Here is a 25429-nt window from a genome sequence, read left to right as displayed (position 1 = left end):
ACTTGGGGTTCCAGGGGCAATGCTCCCAAAGTCTTGGTTTTGGAAGATGGATTATTATAAAGGGTAAGTATGCACTTACCACTAGCAATAGGGCTACAAACACAATATAAGGACCAGATGAATTATTCCCTTGCTCACCCCTTGGTAGCTGGCAATTGTCAGACAGGCTTAACTTAGGAGACACGTCTGTAGAGCATTTACAAACACCAATACATTAAATAGGTAAGAGACAACACACAATAACAAGCATTAGCATAGCCAACAAGTCTTGCCTTTGGGACCTTATAAGTATTTAATTATGCAGCACAATATCCTTGGTGCAGCATTAACTGTTGCATGGCCAAACACTTATAATGTCCCTAAGGCGAGACCTATTGGCTATGCCAATGCTTGTTTAAACACCCTGTGAGTGCAACAGATCTATCTGGGCAGTTGTTGTGAAATATACTCTGCACTTTATACTCTATGCCCGGACGTAAGTTGATTTTCCTGATGCATTGATATTTGCACTTTGCAATTTGTCAAACTGAGAAGAAAAATAATGAAAAAAGAATAAAACTCTGAAGAAGCTATAACTTAGAGTGCTCTCTGTCTGTGGAGTGCTGCCTTCCTGTGTTCCTCGGATACGGCGGTGGTGAATACGAAGGGTAATGCAGGGTACCAAGATCCTGTAAAACGTGGTGTCGGACCACAAAGGACAAGCGCCCGAACACAGAGCGGCTTCCTGCTTTCCGGCAGTATTGTGGTGAATTCCTTAACAGCGGCTGCTTCCGGGACCGAGACCGCAAGATCATTGATGAGTGAGGCTGATTCTCAGCATCTGACAAGGTAGGAGACTGCGGGTGTGAGAGAGTTGTTGGTCTCCCGAGGTGGTACCTTTGGAGGGGTGGGGGCACCTGGAGGACTGACCACTGCATCCTCCCCCGCAGAGCTTCCTGCCACCTTTGTCGTGACTACAGCTCAGCTTGCCTTGAAACGGGGACTCCGCGGTTCTCGGATCTTGTGGTTCGGTTTCCCAAGATACGGACAAGGAGCAGTGAGAAAGAGAGCAGATTCCAATCAAATGATGCCCGAATCTTATGAGAGTTAACAGACATGAGAGTCACGTTCCAGAAAATAATGAATTATTTTCAGTGCCATTAACTTGTATTTTGTGAATTTCTAACGCTAAAGAAGTACGAACTGTGTAGACTGAGAGGAAGAGAGATGACGGATAGGTGGAGCAAACGAGAACAGTTACTGAAAGAAATGTTCGAAAATGAAGGAGAATTAACATTAATGCAGAGTAGGACACGCTCCACTAATTCTGGCACTGCAAGTACATCGAAGCAACAAATGAAGGAGCTCGAGCAGGCCGGAATCATGGAAATAAACAAATGGTGGGAAAGTGACACTTTAAACCAGCGCGACCAGTGCTGACAGCCATCTGTTTCCAATTAACGCGACTGCAAGACGCTGCCGCGATAATTGGAAACAGATGGCGCTGCTGCTCACTCCCGAGAACCCTAGGCCAGGGGACAGAGAAGGCGGGACATGCACCCGCCTTGGACCAGTTGCGTGCTTTCTTTCTTAGAAAGACGCATGCAAAGGCCAATTGCGGGTGATAAAAAATAAAGCACATGCACAAGTATGTGTTTAAAAGCCCTTACTAAAAGCTTTGCAGAGCAGCGCATGCGCGCTGGCTCAGGTGAAACCTAAAAATCCAACACCAAAATGACAAAAATTCAATGTAGGGAAAAGGAGATATGAATTTTCAAAGAATTCGCACTTTCTAGTACTTAAAAACAAATAGTGCCAAATTGGAACATCTGGTCGCGATTGACCGGAACAAAGTCAAAGTTTGAGGCCAACCAAGATGGAACCCTGGTTGGATACACTAAGCGGGAGGCCAAAATTTAACCTTCGCACTCGGAAACATTTCTGGAGGAATTTCTCTCGACGTTGAGCAGGCCTCTCCATCAGGCCGGATTTGCAGCATTTTTGTCGGCTTGGTTCAGCGGGAGCACCCTGTCAACTGCTTTAAGTCTTGAGCTCTGAAGCTTTTAGCAGGACAAACCTGAATTCCAGGGTGGGTCACGGTTCGACGTAGTCGGCTTGTCTCTCGACGTCAGGTCGGTCACCTTATGGACCTTTTTCACAAACCTTCTCAAAAGTTCTCCTAACTAACTTCAAGAGGTGCTTCCTGAAGTTCCTTTTGGTGGTTCCACATTCTCTGAGTTGCTCCTCGGAAGTTGGGACTACAGTTCCTACAATGCACGTGGACAAATCCTCTAAAGTTCAGATGAAAGCGGTCAGCTAGGGTCTTCTTGCTGGAGATTATGCCAGTGGAGCTCTTTTAACCTGTTGCTTTCGGGGATTCCACTCTTTCTCTTTTTGAAGCAAGGCAAAGTCCTTAGGGATGTAGTTCCTTAGTGTGCAGCAGGTGCAGTCATTCAGAGTACAGTCCTCTTGATTCAGGCTAGGGTTCCAGGAGTGCAGCCCTCCCTCTTCTTGTACTTTCAGGCATGGAATCTGAGTTGCTGTGCAGCTTGCCCATGTTTATCCAATATTCTGGGGCGACTAGCGTGGGGCGGGGGGGCACTCCTGACCAATGGGGTACACCCAAAAGTATGACGGATTCCTCCAAAGTGTGGCATATTCTTGTCCCACAAAGCACTGTACTTTTAAAATTCAAGATGTATAAACTTTCTGCTTTGGGTTAAGACCTGGCTAGGCCAACCTACTGGTGTGGCTCATTTGCCTTAACACTCCCATTCCAGACCTCCTGAAAATTAAATTCCTGGGGTTCCTATCTGGCTGGGGGGGTACAGGAAGAGAGGCTAGGCATGGCTCGCATCCCTATTGTCCTGCTCTCTTTGAAGACCAGTTTGTTTAGCCTTCCCCCTTCCTGGCCTGTTCTCTGCAGCTGCAGATCTCCCCCTACCAGACATCCTTTGTCTCCATGCAGGCCACTTATCACCTCCTCAGAGCAATTTGGCTAAGCCTTTCAAGAGCTGGCAAATCAGGAGAGGCTGCTAGAAGGCTGCATTTTGCCTCACAGAAAAGAAAGTTCTATAACTTCTTTTTTTGTACTAGTTATGATAAATTCAACAGTGGCAAGTTGATGGATGTATCATTAATAAGCCTATGAAGCTAAAATGGTACAATGAGGAAAAACAAAATTGGTAGTCTTCACTACCTCCAGGGCATATACATTTTTTTAAATGTCCCTGCTTATTTTTACATGGCACCCTACCCTGGGGCGATTTGTATGTCAAAATAAGATGGTTTAGTACGTTGGAAGTACCTTTAAATCCAAAGTTGAATTTGCATATCATTTCAATTTAAAAGCAGCTTGCAAAGCAGAGCTGACTTTTAAAATGACCACAGCCACCACAACAGTGAACACTTAAGTGCATCAAATCTGCTGGTCATCTAAACGTACGTGCCCTTCAATATGCGAGGGTCTTACATGTAGGTTGTCATTACCAATTGTAATTACACCTAATTACCATATACCTTTTAATTAGAGCACTGGCCATGGGCCTTGTTAGCAGAGCCGAGGGCACAGTCAAAGTCGGTTACTACCAGTACCATTCAAAAACATTTGGGGTGATCAGGGTGAAAAGGAATACTTTCTCATACAGCCTTCCCACTGAACGAAAGGTGATGGGTAACTAACCTACAACCTGATAGTCCTCATCAGCTAAGTGGAAAAACCTGGAAAGTCCATCCGCATTCGCTTGGGCAGTCCCAGGTCTGTGATCCACTGTGAAGTCCATCCCCTGTAGGGGACTGGACCACTTTAACCGCTTTGGATTCTCCCCCCTCATCTGCATAAGCTATCCGAGAGGTATGTGGTCAGTTTGAACATGAAAGTGAGTGCTAAACAGGTATGGTCTCAACTTCTTCAGGGACCAAACCACAGCAAAGCCTCCCTCTAAATGGCACTCCATCTTTGCTCTCTGGGGAGAAGTCGCCTTCTAATGAAGGCAACTGGCTAATCAAGGCACTCCTCATTTATTTGTGCCAATGCTGCCCCAATTCCTTGCTCTGAAGCATATGTCTGAACCACAAATTCCTGGTGAGGTTCAGGGCAACAAGGATTACTTTCTCACACTTGGTGTCCCAGTAACCTGTCTACCAGCGGTCCTGTAGGTGTAATCCATGGCAGGACACAATTCCTGTGGGGGAAGACCAAATGAGATACAAACTGTGCTCACAGACAGCTAGTGCTGGAGTTGGACCAGCTTCAAAAGTAGGTCCTCTAGAGGTACTAGTACTAAAACTATAAGAGTATTTATCTTAAAATACTCTCATTGCAGTCCAGATGTTTGGATGATGGGGGCATCCATGGAACACTGGGCATCCTTTATACAAAGCAACTCTCCCAATACACCAGTTGGAACTGTGCCACTGGGATATAAGGCTATGATTTAACTGTGCCTTCAACTAATATAATTTCTGAAACCATAAGGTCTACAAAGAATACTCAAATGGTTCAGAAAATATTGCTTTGGACTTTTGTCAGCAACACACTGCTCTAAGTCTTTGGTCTAAGGGAAACAACCTCCGTGACCTTCTCAGCTGAAGGCTAGTAAATGTTGTTTTTTTTAAGTTGGGGATAGTACAGGGCATGTCCGGGTTGATGCATATTTACCAAGCTCACTGTCCTGGACTGCAGTTTCTGGACTCATATGTTTTGGCTGTGTTATGATTGGTTGGGCTGCCAAGCCTTTTGGCTTACTGGCTTGGGGCTGCACCTTGCTTTTTGCCCTTTTGGTGAACAATGTTACACCCCTCCTCACAACTTAATTTCACAATCTAGTTTTGCAGGTCACATTTTTTCCATCAAAGTAGCTTCATGGTATGTTCTGAAGCTGGGACAGAAAAAAGGCATTTGCTTTAACTATGCAGATGAAAAGAGTTATGTTTTCATGGGCCATTGGCATCAAAAGGTAATTTCACTGTCTCCCAAAGCCAAAATGTAAAGTTCCCCTGCTTGTGTCTGCTGCTTCCATGTGCTTTTTTGAAAGGAATTGTTAGCTTGGGCTGTTGACTGCTGAGTATTTACTGTAGGAATTAAAAATGTTCACATAGGTTTATGAATTTTATCACAGGTAATCAAGACATAAAATAATTTCAAACCTCTATCATTTAACTTATACATGGACAAACCATAAGCTAAGACTCCTGAATGCAGATGGTCAAATAAACGTGTTGTATATTTAATCCGGGAATAGAATATGCGTAGACAAGAATAGATATGTACTAACAATGTCCTGTATCACTCGACATAACATGTAGTGGATGTATTAAAGAATAAAGCAATTCCGTTTTTTGTTTTTTTTTAAAAGTCTTCAAGGTTAAAATTGTGCACCAAAAAAGCTTACTTCAGACATGCTGGATCAGGTAAATTCTCCTAAACAATAACGTTTCATAGTCCATTTTAAAACAAAAACAAACATTGGGGGCACTTGCTTCAAATTTGTGCCTTATGCATGGTAAGGGACTCGAGTTTGATAGGTTGAAGATTACTTTTAAGGCCCTACACTGAACAAAGTCGTCAACGTAATTCAGATTCCTTGAAAATGTAGAGTATAATGATTTCTTCATCTTTACATTGAAGAAAGCAGAAGATTTAAACTTGGCAAAGAGGGCGGTCGTTTGTTTGCTTTGAGAAGTTGTCCGCCAAATGCAAAGTCATGGGACTCTATTATTCTCAGAAATGGGATTATAAAACAGTAATGAATGATGCCCAACTGCTGTTTTGTCCAGTAATATTGTATCATCTGCATACATGAGGAATGTAAAAGACAATCTGGATATGAGAGTAACCCCAGAAATAGTGAAGATTTTTAATCAATACCTCCTTTAATGTGTGGATTTCATAAAAATTGAAGACCAACCCTCACCCAACATCCTAGGTCGCATACTTCATCATCTGGTTTGCCTCAGCCATCCGACATTCCCAGGGGGACAGTTAGACTCCCAATTATTTTTGGTAATACTTGGGGTGGAGATATGTGTATATCCTTATGTTTATTATGACATCAAACACAAGTCGTTTAAAATCTATATAGATAATCCAAAGTGATATTTGTTGTCATATTCAAAGGGGATATTAGAAGGAAAATTAGCATAGGAATGTTGAGGAATGCCATTCATTTAGCATCTCCTTGGTCAACATGTTTCAGCTTTTTTGTGGCCCCATATGGGGTCCACAGCCCTCTTCAGGACTGGGATGCCGGAATATAGGATGGCCCAATATTGTCCTTCGTTCTGTAGCAGTTAGAATTGGTACACGTACACACACACACACACGTGTACACACACACACACACCCCTCTCATTAAAAGGTAGAGTCTTCTTTGTTAAGGAACCCAGGATATAAGATAATTTAAATCAGGAGGCAGTATACTAAATAATCATTCGGGCAGGATGCTTTCTTGACTGTGATTACAGAAGGCTCCCTCTGTGCTTCCCTTCATTGGACCTGCTGCATATCTTGAGTACGTTTCCCTAACGAACAATACGCAACCTTTCGTCCTCCCGTCTAGATTGCCTTTTTTTATTTTGTAGTATCTGACTGGGAGGACACAGTTCTTGCACTCCCCCACTCCTCTCGGTCCCACCCTCTTGATAACCAGTACACAAAGAATGACACAGTTTGGCCAGCCCGCTTCATAAAGAGGACCTTACTTTAGGAAAGCACCAGACTTAAATTGGGTGCGAGATGCATTACAGCAAAGAAGGGAATGTACAACCTTGCTAGAGCAAAGCTGTTTGGTGGAATGTTGAACTATACAATTATTTGTTATAAGGCTTTGTAACCAGTAATCATCTTTAATGGAAATAAACAAAGCAAGGATTTTAAGTACTCAAGACAAAATAGCATGTTGCTGTTAGAGTGAATCCCTAAAGCCTAATAAAAAGTTATTTTTTTCCAAATTTCCTTAAAATTTGGCACCAACTAGAAATGGCACCCTAAGGAAGTACCCTTTAATTCCCTTGTGCAACACAAGCCTACTGGAAATCAAATGTTCGTTGTCTTCTAAAATACAAGGGCAATTAAAATGTATCACCCTACCTGGGTTCACTTTACAAATGTGCATCTTACGGAGGAATATTTACTTAACCAGTGGGCTTGTGCTGATCTTATGCGTAGCAATGGATCCTCTCAGCTGCACCTCTACCAGTTTGGTATTCTCAGTTGCGATTGGACGTAACTGATCATGCTTCAAAATAAAAACTCCTACTTAATATTTTATCCTCATTTGGAAGACAAACAAGGATTGCTGGGTTCAGTCTTTGAGCAATAGTTTTTCCCTGTCAAGAGTGAAAAGCTTCTTGAGATCTTCTGGATGCTTGGTAACTTAAATTAGTGTTTTTTGGTATTCTCTTTCTGCAAGGAACCGTGTTAATCTGACATCATCCTGTGTAAAAACAGTGTGGTGCACACAGCATAATGACACTTTTACACACAATCTAGGTTGTAGTGGTGTTGGCTGTCCAGGGTGCAGAAGGCACATCTAAATGAAGGTTCAAATATACAGTCAAATGAAAGAATATATACGCTGTAGGTAAGATGGTGAATTTCTAACTTTTTTTTTTATTTCTGTTTAAGATTTAATAACCGAACATGGGGTTGTCACACCTATCGATGCGTTGCTCAATAAAGAAGAAACAGACACCTTTTGCTTCGACAGGCATGAACCTGAGGGAGTAGGTAACTCCAGATGTATTAAAGGTGAGACTATAGTGCTGACTTGTGGAGTCAGCTAATTCTGTGCCTTAATGTTGCATTTTTAACATCACGCAGTATTAGTTAAAACGTAGACTGAAAGCAATTTTTGGGAGGGACTTTGCATTGAGTTTAAGTTAACACTGAGCATAAACATTCGAAATCGAAGTAGTCAAACATCAGAGACAAAAAAAAAACAAATTGTACTGAAAACTGTTTTGTGGTGCTTAATTAACAAAATATATTTATATATAAAGTTTCACAGATTGAAATTTCTTTACAGCGCATTCAGTGTGCATTTCTGTGGTAGCATACAGTCACTTGTGACAGCACTTGTTCTGTCCGTACTCAAGCACTGATGCAACTGCTCAGCGCACAATTATGTCGGGTCTGGTGACTCATTGGACTAATGCATCCACTGCAAGGGCCTATGTTCGACCTCATGGTCACAGGTTCAAATCCCGGCGGGTTCACTCAGCCTTTCATCCATCTGAGGTCTATAAAAGGGGTACCATTGAGTTGGGTAACAATAAAACCTCTGTTATTCAGTGCCAAGATACCCCTTTAGGGGGTGAACAACTACACGTTATGTTATTATGTGACGATATTCACTCTGCACCGCTTTTTCGCACTCTGCTATGAGAACATATACCGGCACTTGTGCAAAGCGCACCATTGAGTTTCAGCACGCACTCTGAACGGCTGTAAGGGCACTTGCTGTGCACTGGAGTGACACTGAGCTGCACTGCCACCCTAGATGACCCCAGTCAGAGCACCCTGCCCTGCCCAGTTTTAGCCCAGGGTGTGGCATGATAGAGCAGTTCACACGGGAATTACAGACAGGAGCTTATTTAGGGTCAGAGACAGGAGCTCATTTAGGGTCAGAGACAGGAGCTAACCCAGGGAGAGCTCATTCAGAAAAAGAGACAGTCAAGAGTTCATTCAGAGTTATAGAGAGTCTGGAGCTCAGTCGGTGTTAAAGAGTGTGATAATCTTGTTCAGGCGCTCCCTCGGGGTTAGATACATCCCGTCGCACATTTGAGTGCACACTCATGGGTTAAAGACATTCAAGAGATCACTCAAGCCCACTAAGGGATAGAGAGTCAGGAACTGATTCAGGACGAGCGACAAATGGTAGCTCATTCAGGTGCTCAGTTAGGCGTAGACAGTCAGCAGAACATTCAGGTGCTCATTCATGAGTAAGGCAAGAGATCACATTGGGATAAAAACAGTCGAGAGCCCGCTCAGGTATAAGTCAGGAACTGTTAGTAGACCATGGCAGAAAAGAAACAGGGGAAGTGTGCTTGCATAGAGACACCGATATGCCTAAAACACGCTTCTCTTGCTTCAAACGTCACCTTCAGCCAGGCATGTGGACAAGCAGAAATGCAGAACCTATGTGATACTTTACAGAATCACATAGCTGCTTGTATTGTTAGCACCCCAGTTTGCCAAAAGGACACGTATTGCCGCAGCATCTCAAATCAAGACAAAAGTGTTGCACAGAATAAGTACTAATTTTACAGTGAATCCAGGATTTGTCAATAAAGGGGCTCCAAGAGGGTGCACAAAGGAAACAATTTGTACACTGATGACAAAATTGTGAATTGTATTATATTTCCATTTAAATAACAGAACATGTCATTATCAAACAAGTCGATGAATTTCAAATTAAAGAAGAGACTGATAGCTATTGCCTGGACCATCATGAATCTGAGGGAAGAGGAAGCAACAGCTTCACTATTGGTGAGTAAATGGGGCTGACTTTTAAAATGTTTTGCTTTTATGTGATCAATCAATTAATCACAGTATTTGTAGAGCGCGCAGCTACTCAGAGACTGTCCCGGCGCTAGCAGATTCACTGACCAGCTAAAGCTAAAACCGATTACTGATATGATGATTCCAAGAGCCAGATCTTAAGGTTGCGTTTGAAGGAGAGTACATTCTTCATCGCCTGTTGATGAACTGTGAGAGCGTTCCAGTCCCTGGTGGCAAGAAAAGAAAAGAAGTTGCCACCGGGACTACCGCCAACAAAGCGTCAGAGCAGCGAAGGGTTCTTGCTGGTTGGGAAGGGATAATCCTATTGGCCAGGTACCAAGGACCACCCAGTTAAAAGGCCATATGAGCCCCCTGAACCAAACTCTTGTCTTTAAGAGATAAGGACGGATATAGTCTCCTCTAGGGAGTTTGAATAAGACCTGAGCAGTGGCATTCTGGACCAACTGGAGTCTTCTGAGCTGATATGCTGATAGACCACAGTAGAAAGAGTTGGCATAGTTAAGCCGAGAAGTGATAAGTGTATGTATTACCATTTTCCGACACTGAACTGGAATCAAGTACATACATTTCTTTAGGGATTTCAGAAGTCCAAAACAGGAGCGCATAACAACATCTATATGTGGAGCAAATTAGGTTTTTATTTTAAACTTCACCCCTAAATTACGTGCAATCGTGGCTGGAGCTGGCGGGGGCGGGACAAAACTGGGCCAAAATTCACGATCCCAGGTGGGGGAAAGGGTGTATGCCGAATAGCAGAATTTCAGTTCTACTCGCATATCACTGTAGATTACTGAGACGCATCCAATGAAATACGGCCATTAGGCATAACTTAAATCTGCTGAAAGCATTAGGTAACTTTCTGTTGAAAGTGAAGAGGATCTTGGAACAAATTTACCCTCAGGCCCGCTTGGGGGGAGAGACTGGGTGGTTTCCCAAATACAGATTGCAGGGGATTGTTTCCTTTTTTAGGCATCATGGTTGCCCTTTCTTAACCCAGGTATTGGGACCTCAATATCGTCCCCATGATTGCTTGGGCGCTGAGAGACATCAACGATTGATCTAAGTTGCTGTTAACGATTGCAGGCCGTGAGGCCCTCTCCAAGATGGTGGCTCTATTACGCTTCCTTTATGTGCTACAGCATTATCCCTACATCATACCATCCACCTTCTTTACTGAACTGCAGTTGCACATTATTACTTTTCTGTGGACTGTGAAGACCCCATGGTGTCTTTTGTGAAGTGCCACGACTCCCCATTTGATGCAGGCTTAGGGTGGCCAACATTCTGCTATACTACTGGGCCTCGCAATCGGTCAACATGGACGACTGGTTCAGGGTGGATAGGGGAGATCTGGCTCACCGGATGGAATTAGCTCTCCTTCACCCCTATACTCTGCTCTCCTTACTTTACACCCGGGAGCTTCTGCGTTCCCTCCAGGCGGTTATGCAGGTCCCCATTCGCTGTCGGTATTTGGCACTATGCCACATTAAATGGTACAGCATTCTTATGGAGCCAGCCTTCTTGGGCATGGGACGCAGCTGGCTGAGACTGCAAGGTTGGTAGGATTTCGGCTGTGTGATCTGATTGGTATCTCCACCATGGGAAATGAACTAGGCGAGGAATTTAGCATCCACTGCTCCCATTTTTGCTGCTACCTTCAGCTGCGGCATGCACAGACTTGCTTCACAGATAGGCTGAGGGCACACCCAGAACTCAGCCAGATTGAATGTAAATTAGTAACTGACAAGCTATGTGGTGGAGTCATCCCTCGACTTTACAAGTCTCTTGTTATTAATACGCCCGACCCCCAGGGGACATACAGTGCTCAATGGGATGAGGATGTAGGGGCCATTTAGGATAAAGGGGTGGAGGTGTAAATGGGCTCGAGAATGCAATTTCTATGTGCCCCGCTTGATTCAGTTTTGATATTTCCCTAGGACATATTACTCTCCTGAATGACTTTGGCATAGGGTCAGGCCGGTGACGTGGCGTGTTTACTATGTTCAACTCTAGGTACCATTTACCATACTATTTGGACTTGTCCAGAGGCGCAGGCGTACTGGATGGCCTTCATCAGGCATAGTGGCAGGTAGTAAGAATTCCCCTAGTGCTTAATCCCAAGATAGTTTTATTGGGAATTATAGAATTGGTGGGTGAATCCAGAGCTGTCTGCTCTCTGATCCGCCACAACGTATATTGTGGCCAAGAGAGACCTTGCCAGGCATTGAAGTTAAGCACAGGCTCTGTCCATATATGCGTGGATCTGTGGCATGGACTCCTGCATAGCACTTGAAAGACTGGTGTATAAAGCGCAGGGGTCCCCCAGAAACATGACCAAATATGGGGGTATGCCCTGGAGATACGGGTCACATTGGTTGAGACTGGGGACGTTTTCTGATGTAAAGTGCATACATGCTATTGCTTCAGCGATATCTGCCATGTTTGTTGCAAAATGTAACTCTGCGTTTCTTCTGTGCACTTGCAGGTGCTTTATCTGTGGCCCAGGTGGCTTGAACCTGGCGTTTTATTGATGTTGTCAAATAAACTAAATTCAATGAAATGTGTTATTTAAAAAAAGAGTATGGAGGATCTCCACGTCATTAGCGAAGAACACAATTTGCACGCCGAAAGATTCAACCAATACAGCCAAAGGTGCCATGTATATATTGAACAACGTCGGACTCGGCCGAGCCATGACAGACACCAAACCGTAACAGTTTAGGATCCGAGGCATTGGTGCCATCCAGACCGGTTGACTTCTGTTACAAAGATATGAATGAAACCAAACCAGCGAGGCACCACTAATGCCTTTGTTTTCTAGCCGCTGCAAAAGAATAGGGTGAGACACCATATCGAAAGCCGAAAATAGACCTAAAAGTAGCAACATGACCGGTTTCCCTTGATCTACTGCAAGCTTAATAGTGTCAGTATCTCCATTAAGGTTGATTCAGTGCTAAAGCCAGGGTGGAAACCTGATTGAGAAGGATGCAGCAACTGGAATTGTTCAAAATATTTAGATGGTTGACGATTGATCAACTTCTCCAATATCTTAGCAAAAGCCAGCAGTAGGGAGATAGGTCTAAAGTTAGCCTGAATCGATCTGTCTGCAGATGGATTTTTCAATAAGGGAATCAGTTTTGTCCCGCCCCCGCCAGCTCCAGCCACCATTGCCTCTCCCCCCAAACGGGCCTGAGGGTAAATTTGTTCCAAGATCCTCTTCACTTTCAACAGAAAGTTACCTAATGCTTTCAGCAGATTTAAGTTATGCCTAATGGCTGTATTTCATTGGATGCGTCTCAGTAATCTACAGTGATATGCGAGTAGAACTGAAATTCTGCTATTCGGCGTACACCCTTTCCCCCACCTGGGATCGTGAATTCTGGCCCAGTTTTGTCCCGCCCCCGCCAGCTACAGCCACCATTGCACGTAATTTAGGGGTGAAGTTTAAAATAAAAACCTAATTTGCTCCACACATAGATGTTGTTATGCTCTCCTGTTTTGGACTTCTGAAATCCCTAAAGAAATTTCTGTACTTGAAATCAAATAGGACCATAGTAGATCGAAAATAGGACCATAGTAGATCGAAAGGAGCTATTTAGAAGAGAGGTGAGGATAGAATTGATGCCTGCGCAGCTAGTAACTACGATATGCGGTGGAGGTCATCAGGCGAGCCAGACCTGCACGCTCTTAGGGCTTGTTCAAACTCCTTCAGCAAAATGGAAGCAAACTCCTGCAAAGAGCAGGACAAGGTCTTTAATGGGGTCCCAATCAAGCCCATTAATGTCAAGGGGCAATCTGGCGTGACTGTGTTAAGTGTGTCCACAATGTCCCTAATTTTGTTACCAAAAAGCCCAAAAGCTGTGAACACAACTTAGGGGATGCATCCAACGGCTTTCGTAGAGCATCAAAGTGGGTGAATTTTTTGACAGTCTTAAAGATGTATCTCGATTTGATGACAGATTCAGCAATATGGATGTCAAAGAAGTCTGCTTGTGCCCTCTTGATCGATCAATAATTGTTTAGCACTTTTTGAATTGTTCCTTGTCTAGAGGTAGGTAGTTCTTTCTCCACCCTCTTTCCAAATATTTACTATGCTTACACAACTTCCTGAGTTCCTCATTAAACCAGGAAGCAGAATGAAGTCTGCTCTTGGAAAATACAGATCTCTCCTTAATAAGAGCAACAGTGTTTGCCATCTGCAACAGGCAAGCAGTAAATGCCAGATTATCAGACTCAAGATCACTGCTCATGGGTGGGACATTATACCCAAGAGTAGAACTTAGTTCTGAACTGGAGACTTCAGCCCAATTCCTGTAGGGTAGCGAAGTACTAATCCTTCGACCTAGAGGGCCCTGTTCTGCCTTCCATTGAAAATGAATAATAGCATGATCTGTGCGATCGCTCATTTTAATATCCGTTACAACAACCTGTGAATTTGAAAAGAGAGGGCTGAGGACATGGCCTGCGGAGTGAGTGGGCTGGTTTACGAATTGCCTCATATTTCATGATGCCATATTTTTAAGTAATAGTTGACCATGTGGGTGTGAGACCCTATCCAGATGTAGATTCAAGTCCCCTAGGACCGTAACATTTGAACATTTCAAAATGTATTTGGATAGACACTCATCCAGAGATGACAAAAAACTTCCAGCATAACCAGGGGGTCGATATACTAATACCTCGGCCAAAGATTTATTAGTTGATAATGTTAAGCAAAAGCCAAGTGATTTTGGTCGCTAGAGCTCCGTTAGGTCAGCAAAACACAGCTATAGGATTGCTTAAAACCAACAGCTACACGCCGCCTCTTTTTCTTATGTCACAATGAAGTATAGAGTATCCCTCAGAGATTACTAATGCTACATCAGGGGCCGAGCTATCCGACATAAAAGTTTCAGTAAGGAAAATCATATCTAGTTGTTCCTCCATGAGTAGGTCAAAGAGGTGCAAAGCATTTTTGTGAAGGGAGAGCACATTGCCTATCGCTGCCCACAACTGATGCTAACCTCACCGGGTAGGGGACACACTTGAAAGATTTGACTGTTCAAGTTATGTGGGCTCCCCATCAACAGGGTCTCCACCTCCACATCAACTACCTGGAACTGCTGGCCATCCAGCTAGATCTCAAGTCGTTCTTCTCTCACATTCAGCACAAGGTGGTTCTCATTTGCACAGAAAAAATAACCGTCATGTTCTACCTACAGAAGCAGGGCAGCACTCTCTCCACAGATGTCTGTATTGACTTAGGGCATTTGGCAGAGGGCACGCCATCACAGAGTCCATCTACTGACAAAATACCTACCAAGAGTGGACAACAACTTTGGAGACTTGCTCAGCAGAATGCAGCAACAAGTCCACGAGTGGGAACTCCACTCGCAAGGCATACTCCTACAATTCCATAATTGGGTGTTCCCCAACGTAGATCTTTTTGCTACCGCTGAAAATGCCCAATCGTTACCTCAAGGTACCCACAGCCCATGGGCAATGCACTATGGATGTACTGGTCAGGGATATTTGCCTGTGCTTTTCCGCCTCTTCTACTTCTACCATTCGTGGCTCAGAGGCTTTGGCAAACATTCCTCACTCTCATCCTGGTGGCCCCCACCTGGGCCAGAAAGCCCTGGTTCACCACTCTCCTCCATCTGTCCCTAGTGCCTCACAAGAAGCTGCCCACCCAGTGGGATCTTCTCATGCAGAGCCACGGCATGCTCAGACACCGGAACTCCAAGCAGCTAAATCTTGCTATTTGGCTCCTGAGGTCTTAGCATTTGGATACAACAACCTACCTCCAGAGAATATGTCCATCCTTACGGAGGCCAGCAGACGCATACGAGAGCCTGCTATGCAGCTAAATGGAAGAGGTTTGTGCACTACTGAAGTCCCTGGCATATCAATCCTCTCAAGGCCTAGCTTTTAAGAACCTGCATGGAGTTGTTCCTCAATTTCTGAAGAAGCATCTGATTTGGTACGCGCCTTCCAGAAATCTAAGATCGGCTCACAATAAACTCTTACAAACCCGACGGATCAAGAAAGCAAGATGGGGCGGAAGAAGCTTTCTGTATTGGGACGGTTAAAACATGGAACTCACTCGACGGATCAAGAAAGCAAGATGGGGCGGACAAAGCTTTCTGTTGGGGACGGTTAAAACATGGATCTCACTTCCAGCCAGCATAAAGAATAGCCCTACACTGTCAGTGTTTAGGAAATCATTAAAAACCTGGCTCTTTGCCAATTAACTAGCTCACTACAGCTCCTTTGGCACCTTACTGAAGTAGCTGGCATAAGCGCCTAGACGCCCTAGGGCATTCGGGTGCTATATAAAAGCTAAAATCAAATCAAGGCAACAGACCAAGATATTGTCTATTATCTGCTTCACTTGCAAAAGTCAGGCATCGCTTATACTTCCGTTAGACTTCACTTAGCCACTATTGCTGCTTCCCTTCAGAAAAGGGAACACACTTCCTTCTTCTAAGTTTCAGTCAATCAGGCCTTCATGGAATCGTTCCACTCAGGGTGCCCCCATGTGGAATCTCAACATAGTTCTCACCAGACTTATTGGCCCTTCTTTTGAACCACTCCACTCATGCCCATAGCACTACCTTTCCTGGAAAGTAGCCTGCATAGTAGCTATCACCTCCCTCAGGTGGAGGAGCGAGCTTCAGGCACTTACCCATAAAGAACCTTTCTTCCAAGTTCACAACAATAGGGTAGTCCATAGGACAAACCACAGACTTCTCCCCAAGGTGGTCTCTTCTTTCCACCTCAATCACATTATCGAACTCCCGGTGTACTTTCCACATCTAGAGTCAGTAGCAGAGAGGGCTCTTCAGATGTCAAAAGGGCAATCCTGTATTACATTGAAGGACAAAACCCATCCATAAGAAACAACAGCTATTTGTCTTTTTTTTCAAAGCCACACAAGGGCCTTGCTCTCTTTAAAGTGTGAATAGCACAGTGGTTTGTCAAATGTATCCAGACCTGTTACGCCAAAGCCAAACAATCTTTGCCTGACCCACTCAGACCTCACTCTACCAGCAAAAATGGTGCCTCTGTGGCTTTCTTAGGTGTCATCCTTATAGCTGCAACTGCAAAGCAGCTACCTGGTCTACTCCACTTTCACCAAGCATTCCTGTGTGGATGTCTCAGCATGTCAACAAGCCAGGTTGTACTCCGTACACTCTTTCAGACCTCTGCAACATCCTCCGTCTAGCCACTGCTTAGGGGAGATGCACAGCATGTGTATCCACAGGTGCACATGCCAGGAACGGAAAATGTTCCTTACCCTGTAAGCATCTGTATGTGGCTTGTAGTGCCGTAGATTCCCATGCGTCCTCCCTCCCCCTATATTCTTCGCTTGGTCATCTTCTGTATCTCTACACTCCATTTCTATCCTCACTCTCCATGATGAGAAATAATCTAACAATGGAACCTGTGCTCATGTGCATTACCAGTAATTGGTGAAGTTGCTATACCTCGTGACTCATAGACTTCTTTAAACTAAAATAAGTTGCACACTGTCGAGACCAACACTAGATAGCAGGAGTATGCACAACATGTGAATCTACTGGACTGCATGCCACGAACATATGCTTACAGGGTAAGTAACATTTTGCTTATGAAGTACACACAGCATTTTTAGTATGTTTTCACTGTCAATCTTTTGACATTTAAGAGTTAACTGACTGCCTGACTGGATTGAGCATTGCAATAGTAAGCCTCACATAGGAAATGGAGGGATTTTTAACACAGCAGAAAAATGTTCCACAGCGTGCTGCGATAAAGGCCTCTGCTTGGCTTTGTTAAGCTGGTGGTCCCCTTACTGGTGTACATTTTGTGCAGCCAGGTGTGCTTTTCTCCCAGGGAGCTTGGCAAATGTACATTCCTGTAACCCCCTGGAGGTTGCCCCATTAGGTGTCTTTGTTGACATCAGAGCTGTGTTCTGATGTCACAGCCTTCACCACCACTGAAGTGTACCCAATTAGTGAAGTGGCTAATGCATTTTCTACCTAGGCAGAACCTGGTGTTGGTGATAGCACGTTTTGTAGTCAGGACTGAGAGGGCTGCCTACTTGCGTCCCTAGTAAAGTTCTTTTCAGTCTTCCCTATAGCTATTCCCTCTAGGTCTGCTGCCACAGACCACACAACATTACAGTGCTGTTTGATATGTTCAAGAACTACAGCACAGAAGAAGCGGAATGTAAGTTATGAGAAAGTTGAGCACGCAGGTCAGTTGAAAATGGCTCTCTTGGGAACCATTTTGCCTCATGACTCCAAAAATCTATTACTAACATACCTGACATAGCGCTATTTATGAATTTGCTTTCTGATGGTGAGCAATTGTGGTGCTAGGCATATGAGCTTCAATCTCTAAATAGACCATCTGATTAAACATCATGTACAACGTGTACTTGTTTGTGCAACAGCTATCAGTACATTAATAATCTGGACTGTAATTTAATTCTTTGACCCCAGATGTATTCAGAATAACAGTTATGTACACATATTCTCTACTGATACGCATGTAGATTGCTAATTCTAATGACAGTCTCTTATTTCAATCCAACAGGTGATCCAAGCATAAACAGAAAAAAGAAAGGTGGACGCTGTACAACGTATTCAGGGAAATCTTCCTTATGTAAATCTTCTTCTGGAAAAAACAACACAGTGGTGCTTCAAAGCTCTAACAAGGAAGCAAACTCTAGGAGCTATGACTGGACAGAAAGCAATCCGAACATCACAGGAGAGAAAAGTGATCAAAATGAGAGTAATTTCAGCAGTCCAGTACATCTAGGTTTACACCATGATGATGACTATGAAAATAATCTGAGAATTTTACAGTTTTCTGAAGAAATGTCAAATACTCAGGGAAGGGACACATATAGTTCAGTCAGTAAAATCAGCAGTCTGAAGAGAAAATGTACTAAGCTTATGAGAACAAATTCAAGAGCAAGGCCATACGCATGTCCTGAATGTGAGAAAACTTTTGTTTGGAAGAGCCATTTTATCATGCACCACAGAATACATTCGGGGGAAAAACCATTCATGTGTACATTTTGTCCCAAAAAATTCAACCGGCAAAGTACTCTGGATCAACACATAAGGCTGCATACAGGAGAGAGACCATATAAATGCACAACATGCAAGATGAGCTTCATTCGGAATTGTGACCTTAGATATCATTGTAAGAAAGAACAACATGCCATTTAAGAAACTGAACTAATAGAAAATAAACAAAGAATGAACACCTAGTCCTAACGAATAAGGATTTTTTTCCAGGAAGATATTGTTAAAACTAGAATTGTGGTGCAAATCAGACTATACAAATAGTATGCTGATGACAGTGGTACATACAGATTATTGTTGGTGATGAAAGACCATTATTGGGGAAAGGTAGGCTTTCAGTTAAACCACTTTTGAAGGAATCTTTTCTGATGTTTCATACGTCATTGGGATATTAGTTGGAGCCTCTTACACCTGCATGCAAGGCACAGGTTTTAATTACACTCAAATTCTAGACTATTGTGTCCGTCACTGAAGAGGTATCAAGGGTATAATGAAGTAAAACACACAAGATGATGGACGGAATGTTGCACATTGGCAAAACATTCACCTCCAGTCACAGATCTGGGGTTAAGCCATCGTTATTTTGCTCACCACACCACCCCAGTTCAGACATGGCCATATGCAAATCAGTCTTGACCCTGTGCCTCATGGGAACAGTCCAGCCCAAACTGCCAAGCCATGTCTTCCCTGGACTGGAATCAAGCATCCTAGGACCGGTTTCGGCCAGGATAGCTTGGCTCCAGTGGATTAGTGAGCACGGGACCCACGTCTGGGCATACCCTTCCCACATTTGTCACCCCGAATGGCTGAAGAGGGGTGAAACCCCCAAACCGGTCCTAGGATGCTTGCTTCCAGTCCAGGGAGGGCCTGGCTTGGCAGTTCGGGCTGGACTGTTCCCATGAGGCACAGGGTCAAGACTGATTTGCATATGGCTGGGTTCAAACTGGAATAGCATGGTGAGCAAAAAAAACGATGGCTTTAGGCCCAGATCTCTGTACTGGGGTGAATGTATGACATTGTTCTGCATTCTGTCCATCAACTGTTGTTTTGTCTAATGAAGTAAAAACAACAAGGTGATAGAAGGAATGCTTGAATTAATCTCCGCCACGGGTGAGCACTCGTGGCCACATTCCAGGCAATCATTTTTTCGCCTACTGTGATATTCTGGACAGTTAACCACCTTATGCAAATCAGTCTTGGTCCTGCTCCAGTAGGAACAGTCCATCCTGAATTACCAGGCCAAGTGCCATCTAGATGAGAGGACAAGCAATCCCAGACCAGTTTCAACCTACTTGGGTCTCGTCAATAAGGTATAGCTTAAATCCTATGGCACAGTGAGCTCTGGACACATGTCTGGGTATGTCTGTCTCACTTAGGGCGTCTACTGCAAAAACAGCACGGTGATGGAAGGAATGTTTGAATTAATCTTGGCTACTGGTGAGTGCTTGGGGTAACGTGAAACCCCCTTAAAAGTTTAGAGGGGGACACCTGAGCATCACCTGTGTAAGCTTTTAAAGAGATTTCTTTTGTGCCTAATAAGTTATCAAAATATTATGTAGGCTTGGTGGACCTTAGAGTGCCTCTCAAAATGGTGAAAGCTAGCACAGTCGGCATTAGAAGGGACATAGGTGCACAGTTCTGGAGTATTCTTCATGAATCTAGAGTAGGAAATGGTGGATCTGATTTCAAGAGCTTTAAACATACATGTACTGTGCTCAAGAACTAGTTCACATAAATCACAAAGTGGCATTTGCTCACCTGTAATGTGTTTCATTGAAACAATCCAGTTGACTGTCAGCCTCCAGCTAATTAATTCCCTGTGCTGGCCCAAACTAGAAAGATACGTTTTCCTGTTGTTACAAAACCCAAGACTACAAACCAGTTTTCACACGGCAATGAGGCCATAGCAATGTGAAATTTAATGGTTCAATCAGAAGAAAAAAGAACCAGCGAACCTAAATGGCAACTTGTTGAAGACTCTGAGAACTAAGCATCTTCCCCTCATGGATTCGGACAGGAAGTATAGCATCAAAATAGTGTCTCAGTGCAACACGTTCAAAGAGAGCTCCATAGTACTGCGCATTCTCTCTTTGTAACTAATGAATAGGACACATTACAACGCAAACTTTAACAACGCATGCCTTTACAATGCTGTTTTTACATCGCAACATCCATTACAACGCATGCCATCACAACACATTTTTAGAAACTGCACTTACAACGTATTCCATTACAACGCACACCATTATAACGCATACCATTACTTACAACACATAATACTTTTAGGGCAACAGTAGTGTAAATGTTGGATAATGTTGGGGTAAAAATTACTATTCCCACTCCAGTGAGTGCAACAGTAGGGTATGTGTTGGATAGTGTAGGGGTGAAAATGACTATTTCCACTACAGTGAGTGCAACAGTAGGGTAAGTGTTGGATAGTGTATGGGTAAAAATTACCATTCCCACTCCAGTGAGTGCAACAGGAGGGTAAGTGTTGGATAGTGTAGGGGTAAAAATTACTGTTTCTCATTACTTACCTTATAGTGCGCTGTAAAGGCATGCGTTGTAGTATCATGCGTTGTAATGGCATGCGTTGTAGTGACATGCGTTGTAATGGCTGTGTTGTAATGACAATTGATGTAAAAGAAGTAGCGTTGTAATGACTATGTTGTAAAGGTAGTGCGTTGTAATGACTGCGTTGTAATGGTTGCTTCCTGTAACTAATCTGCCCAAGCATGTAGCCCGTTTTATATAACAGCATTTTGTAACTCCAACCAGAGACTTTCTTCTGCTGGCTGCTACTCATCTCACTGCAGGCAAGCAGCAGCAAATCCTCCTCATCCACCTTTATCCTTGCTGCAACTTCAGTTGGTAAACACCCACAGCTCCTTTCACTTGTTCAATGCTCTTGTCTCAGCCAACCTTTCCAGCTATGCGCACAGTGTAATTTGCAATTATTCCCCAGATATCATCACTACAGTGTACAATTTAGGAGATCACTAGAAACAATATCTAAAACTTAACATTCTAGAACCCGTAGTCAGACATAATAACCAGTGGATCAACGTTCTCATTTGAGTCAGGGTTCTTGCTCGCCTTATTTGATCTGCCTACACTCAGCAGAACTCAGTGTTCATGTGCTTCTAGATGGGTTTTCGGGGGTCCAGGGAGTTCACATGCGTGTTTGTTCAGTTATTGCAGTGACACTACGTGTCCCTGCCAGTATGATTTCAATTTAAGATTACCTGTCTACCTCACACAGTCTTAAAGCAAGTATTCTCTTTTTTGTTGAAAATATAAAATTCCTTGGTTGTTGGGTTTGCAGGGACCACATAGTGAAGACTAGCCTATGCTGGTGGTGAATTTTAGAAAAAGTCTCTACTTCAAACCTCAATCTTTGGGGCAGCGAGTGTAGCGTTGTTAGTGCCTAAAGGATTGGCAACAGTAGGGTATTAAACCAAACACCCCATCTTACAGCTTGGACCCTTGAATCCTGGTGGTGCTTAACAGGTCGGATGGAGCTTTGCCACCGTGTTGCGAATGGATCAAGGAACAAAAGAACATGCCATAAATATCATCAAATGTCAGGTCCGATACTTGCAGTCAATGACGAGAAGTTGTAGAAGTTTCTAAAACCTTTATTTGTCTTAAAGGTTTAGTATGGTTTTGTCATCTTTATTCCAGTTAGTCAAGATTACAGAAATGTCAAGTAAAAGATGAATTAGTGAAAGCATAAATCAAACAAAGTGTTCCGTAAAGGAGATTTGTCACTAAGCTAACAAAAGGACCTAACGTACCCTGTACAAAGAAAACCCCTGAAGGGATCCTTCTAGAAAAGAGCAAGATTTAGGAGCATAGTTAAAAAGACTAGAACTTCCCACAAAGAGTCCTTCTGGAAACTCAGCCGAGTTCCCCACAGCTGTAGCAACAACTGTTGAAAATGTCAGTGGTAGTGAAATAATTCCTGCAGTAGCATTGATCAAAGAGAATCAAGACAAAGGAAAGTAAAGCCACTGTTAGCAGTAGCCTCCAGCAACAACAGAGCAACTCTCCCATAGTGGAGTCATAAGGGTCTCCTCTCCATTAACCAGGAACACAATTATAATATAAATCATACAATAATGTAACGAAAATTAGTTGGTGTACGATGCGCTTCGCCAGTAAAAACATCTCATCCGATGGTGTCGTCAACATCCGTTACTTCTTCTTCCAAATCCCATGGTAAACATGCACATAAACATTTATAACGAGCATTGATACATGAAGGATAATGTCATGAGAACCTTCTTACCTAAGCTAATAGCTGCGTTCAGTGTTCCATTGTGAATACAAAGGGCTAGTCAAATGTAATGAAACAATTCTATCAACGGTGTCCTGGTTAAGTATGCATAAAATATCTCTAAATTATTATTCATTTTAGCTGTCTATTCATTATGAATCTGCAGCATGGTTCATTGTTATACTAGAGTGATCTAATATGGCGTGATGAAACAAAGTTGCAATCTTGAAGTCAGCATATTCTTTAGCAGGATGCTTGTGCTAGGCAAAAGTCTAAATAAATGTCTATTTAGCTGTGAGCAAGTCGAAAGAAATCATAGCTTGGGCCTAGTCACAGAAGTACATTAGGAAAAAAAGGCTAGTACAATTTTCTTTCTTTACGTTATTTTTCATACATATTTGAAGCAAGCACATTCTTCTGACTTGTGATTTACTTATGCATTATTTTTAGCAGAGTTAAAGTGCACTCTAGAATAATTATTTACACATTTAAAGCAGGCACATTTTGACTACATTTTATTTTCTATTTGAACACAGTTCTGCAATATTTAAACACATTTTAAGGTGCAATTTTAATATGATATACAAGTCGTATTTTACTTTTGAAATGTCATTACTTGCAATCCCTCCCTTCTGATGATTTTTAAATCATCACACCACTTTGTTTCACATGCAAATTCAGTTTAAAAAGCACTTTCATCCTCAGATGTCTCTCATCTTTTTCTCTTGATCCGCCTTCTGTATTTTAACGACTTCATGTAATCGTCATTCATTATGCTATGTAATCCCAAGTCCTTTTCGTATTTTTTCTTCTGAAAAGGTTCCTGTCGTTTGTGCATGCAATATTTCCAATTTGGATACAGAATGTAAAAAAATATTAGACAAAGTTCTACTATTACTATTGGCATTAATATCGCCTTCAGTATACTCTTCTGAGTTGATAAAAGTCAATTTTCAATGGTGCTCAGTCCTTTCCCAAAATTCTCATACAAACTGGGTGTTTCCAATTCATGTAATTCGGGTTCTAAACCTGAAATGTGCTTTGCAATTTGCAAGTTGCGGGCTCCTGCGCAGCGGGAGACCCGTGATCTTTTTATGCGCCTCCGGGCACTCTATGCCGGACGTGGGCCCCTACTGGTGCAGTTTTTCCTGGGAGCTGGAGTCCCCCGTGGCAACGGGCAGCTGGCGGCAGCAGGAAGAGGCAAGTTGCCGGCTATTCCCTTGCTTTGGTCTTGTATGTATGCACAGCAGTGGGTTAATTTCAGCATGTGACAGACTCCTCCATTCTCTGCGAGCGATCTGTCTAAAGCAAGACGGTTCTGAAAAACCATGGACCTTATAGCAATTAGTTCTGTGTTAATCAAGAGCAAAGCTCAAGTACTAGTTGCAATCTTGTTGACTACATTTGCTAACATTCTGATCCTTTCATCATTCAGAAAGACTCCTACAGGTGGTATCACTGCTTCAAATATATCTCCAACCAAATCAGTTCCTCTCACTGGTACATCTTTGGAATTAGTATACATAAATAGCATGTTCCCTACCAATAAGCAGGTAATAGAAAATAAGCATTTTGTCCGCAAATTTAATAAACTCGTGGAATTGTATTTTCGTCCCCCTGTAATATTTGCCATGTTCCCCCCTGCCAATTCGAATGTGTGTTCACAACTACTGATCACTAAATGTCTTGTCCGTTTTGGTGTTAATCTTTTATAAAAGCAAACCTTACTCTTGTGTCGACTGTCCAATCTGAGTTTAGGGTGAACCATCTTCTGTATAAATTCATTTTCTTCCTTTTTCCACACACTCTCTAAAACGTCTCCCTTTCTGTCTGTAGCTTTTATTGTATTCTTGTGTCTTTCCTCTGAAGCCATTATGTAAGCCTTTTCAACAGGTCGCATTAAGCAAGTTAGAATATTTTTGTAAGCTTTTACACTATCTACAGGTGTATGCGGTAAGTAATAGTACCAAGCTGTGTCCGTCATTTTTGCTTGCGGTTGCACATTCATGCTTTCCATTAAAGGCACTCTAGATAAAATGAAATCATAACTGGAATAAAAGTATTAGAAATGTTCTAATTTATAAACTAGTGAAAGCAAAATTCTACAAGACACTGCTTCGGACAAAGTATTATGATAGTATGTACCTTCCTCAGAAACAGAAGTGAAGAAGACATAGCAATCTTTAGCATCCATAGCATTAGTGTATTCCTGAACTAATCTAGAGTATACATTGGTAGAGTGATCTTCCTTCTTGTAACTCACAAATATTTTAGTAGACATATTATCCCTAACATTGTGTACGTGTGTATTAGTGGCATTTGTGCTTTGCGGCTCTGAATCATGTCTTCGGTAAAACCCTATTAATACTATTGTGATCATTATAACTGTTATTACAAAAACCACACCCATGATTTATTTACACTTATTTCTAATGCAACACATCATCCTGAGTCAATATTTGGTTAGCTTGCGGTAGAGGATTAGTAGGCGATCTTCTCTCAGCAGTTAAGTTGCTTGTTATTTTATTTGTTTTTTCCTAAGTTACTCAGTTCCCTAATAAACAATTCTTAACCCGACTCCATGTTCTT

General features: G+C 42.8%; 1 protein-coding gene across 2 annotated transcripts in view; it reads left to right on the top strand.

Annotated features, from left to right (window-relative positions):
• LOC146798801 (uncharacterized) overlaps positions 1-18746 on the top strand; it is an 83922-nt gene extending 65176 nt beyond the window's left edge. For both annotated transcript variants that reach the window (XM_085626105.1, XM_085626104.1), the window contains exons 6-8: positions 7607-7729; positions 9359-9469; positions 18065-18746. In XM_085626105.1, the coding sequence (XP_085482231.1) occupies positions 7607-7729; positions 9359-9469; positions 18065-18705 (875 nt within the window). In that variant the 3' untranslated portion in view covers positions 18706-18746. The remainder of the gene's footprint in view (positions 1-7606; positions 7730-9358; positions 9470-18064) is intronic.
• The last annotated feature ends 6683 nt before the right edge of the window (positions 18747-25429 follow it).

Source organism: Triturus cristatus, chromosome 9 (assembly GCF_964204655.1).
Source record: "Triturus cristatus chromosome 9, aTriCri1.1, whole genome shotgun sequence".
NCBI classification, from domain to species: domain Eukaryota; kingdom Metazoa; phylum Chordata; class Amphibia; order Caudata; family Salamandridae; genus Triturus; species Triturus cristatus.
This window is presented reverse-complemented; position numbering and strand designations above follow the sequence as displayed.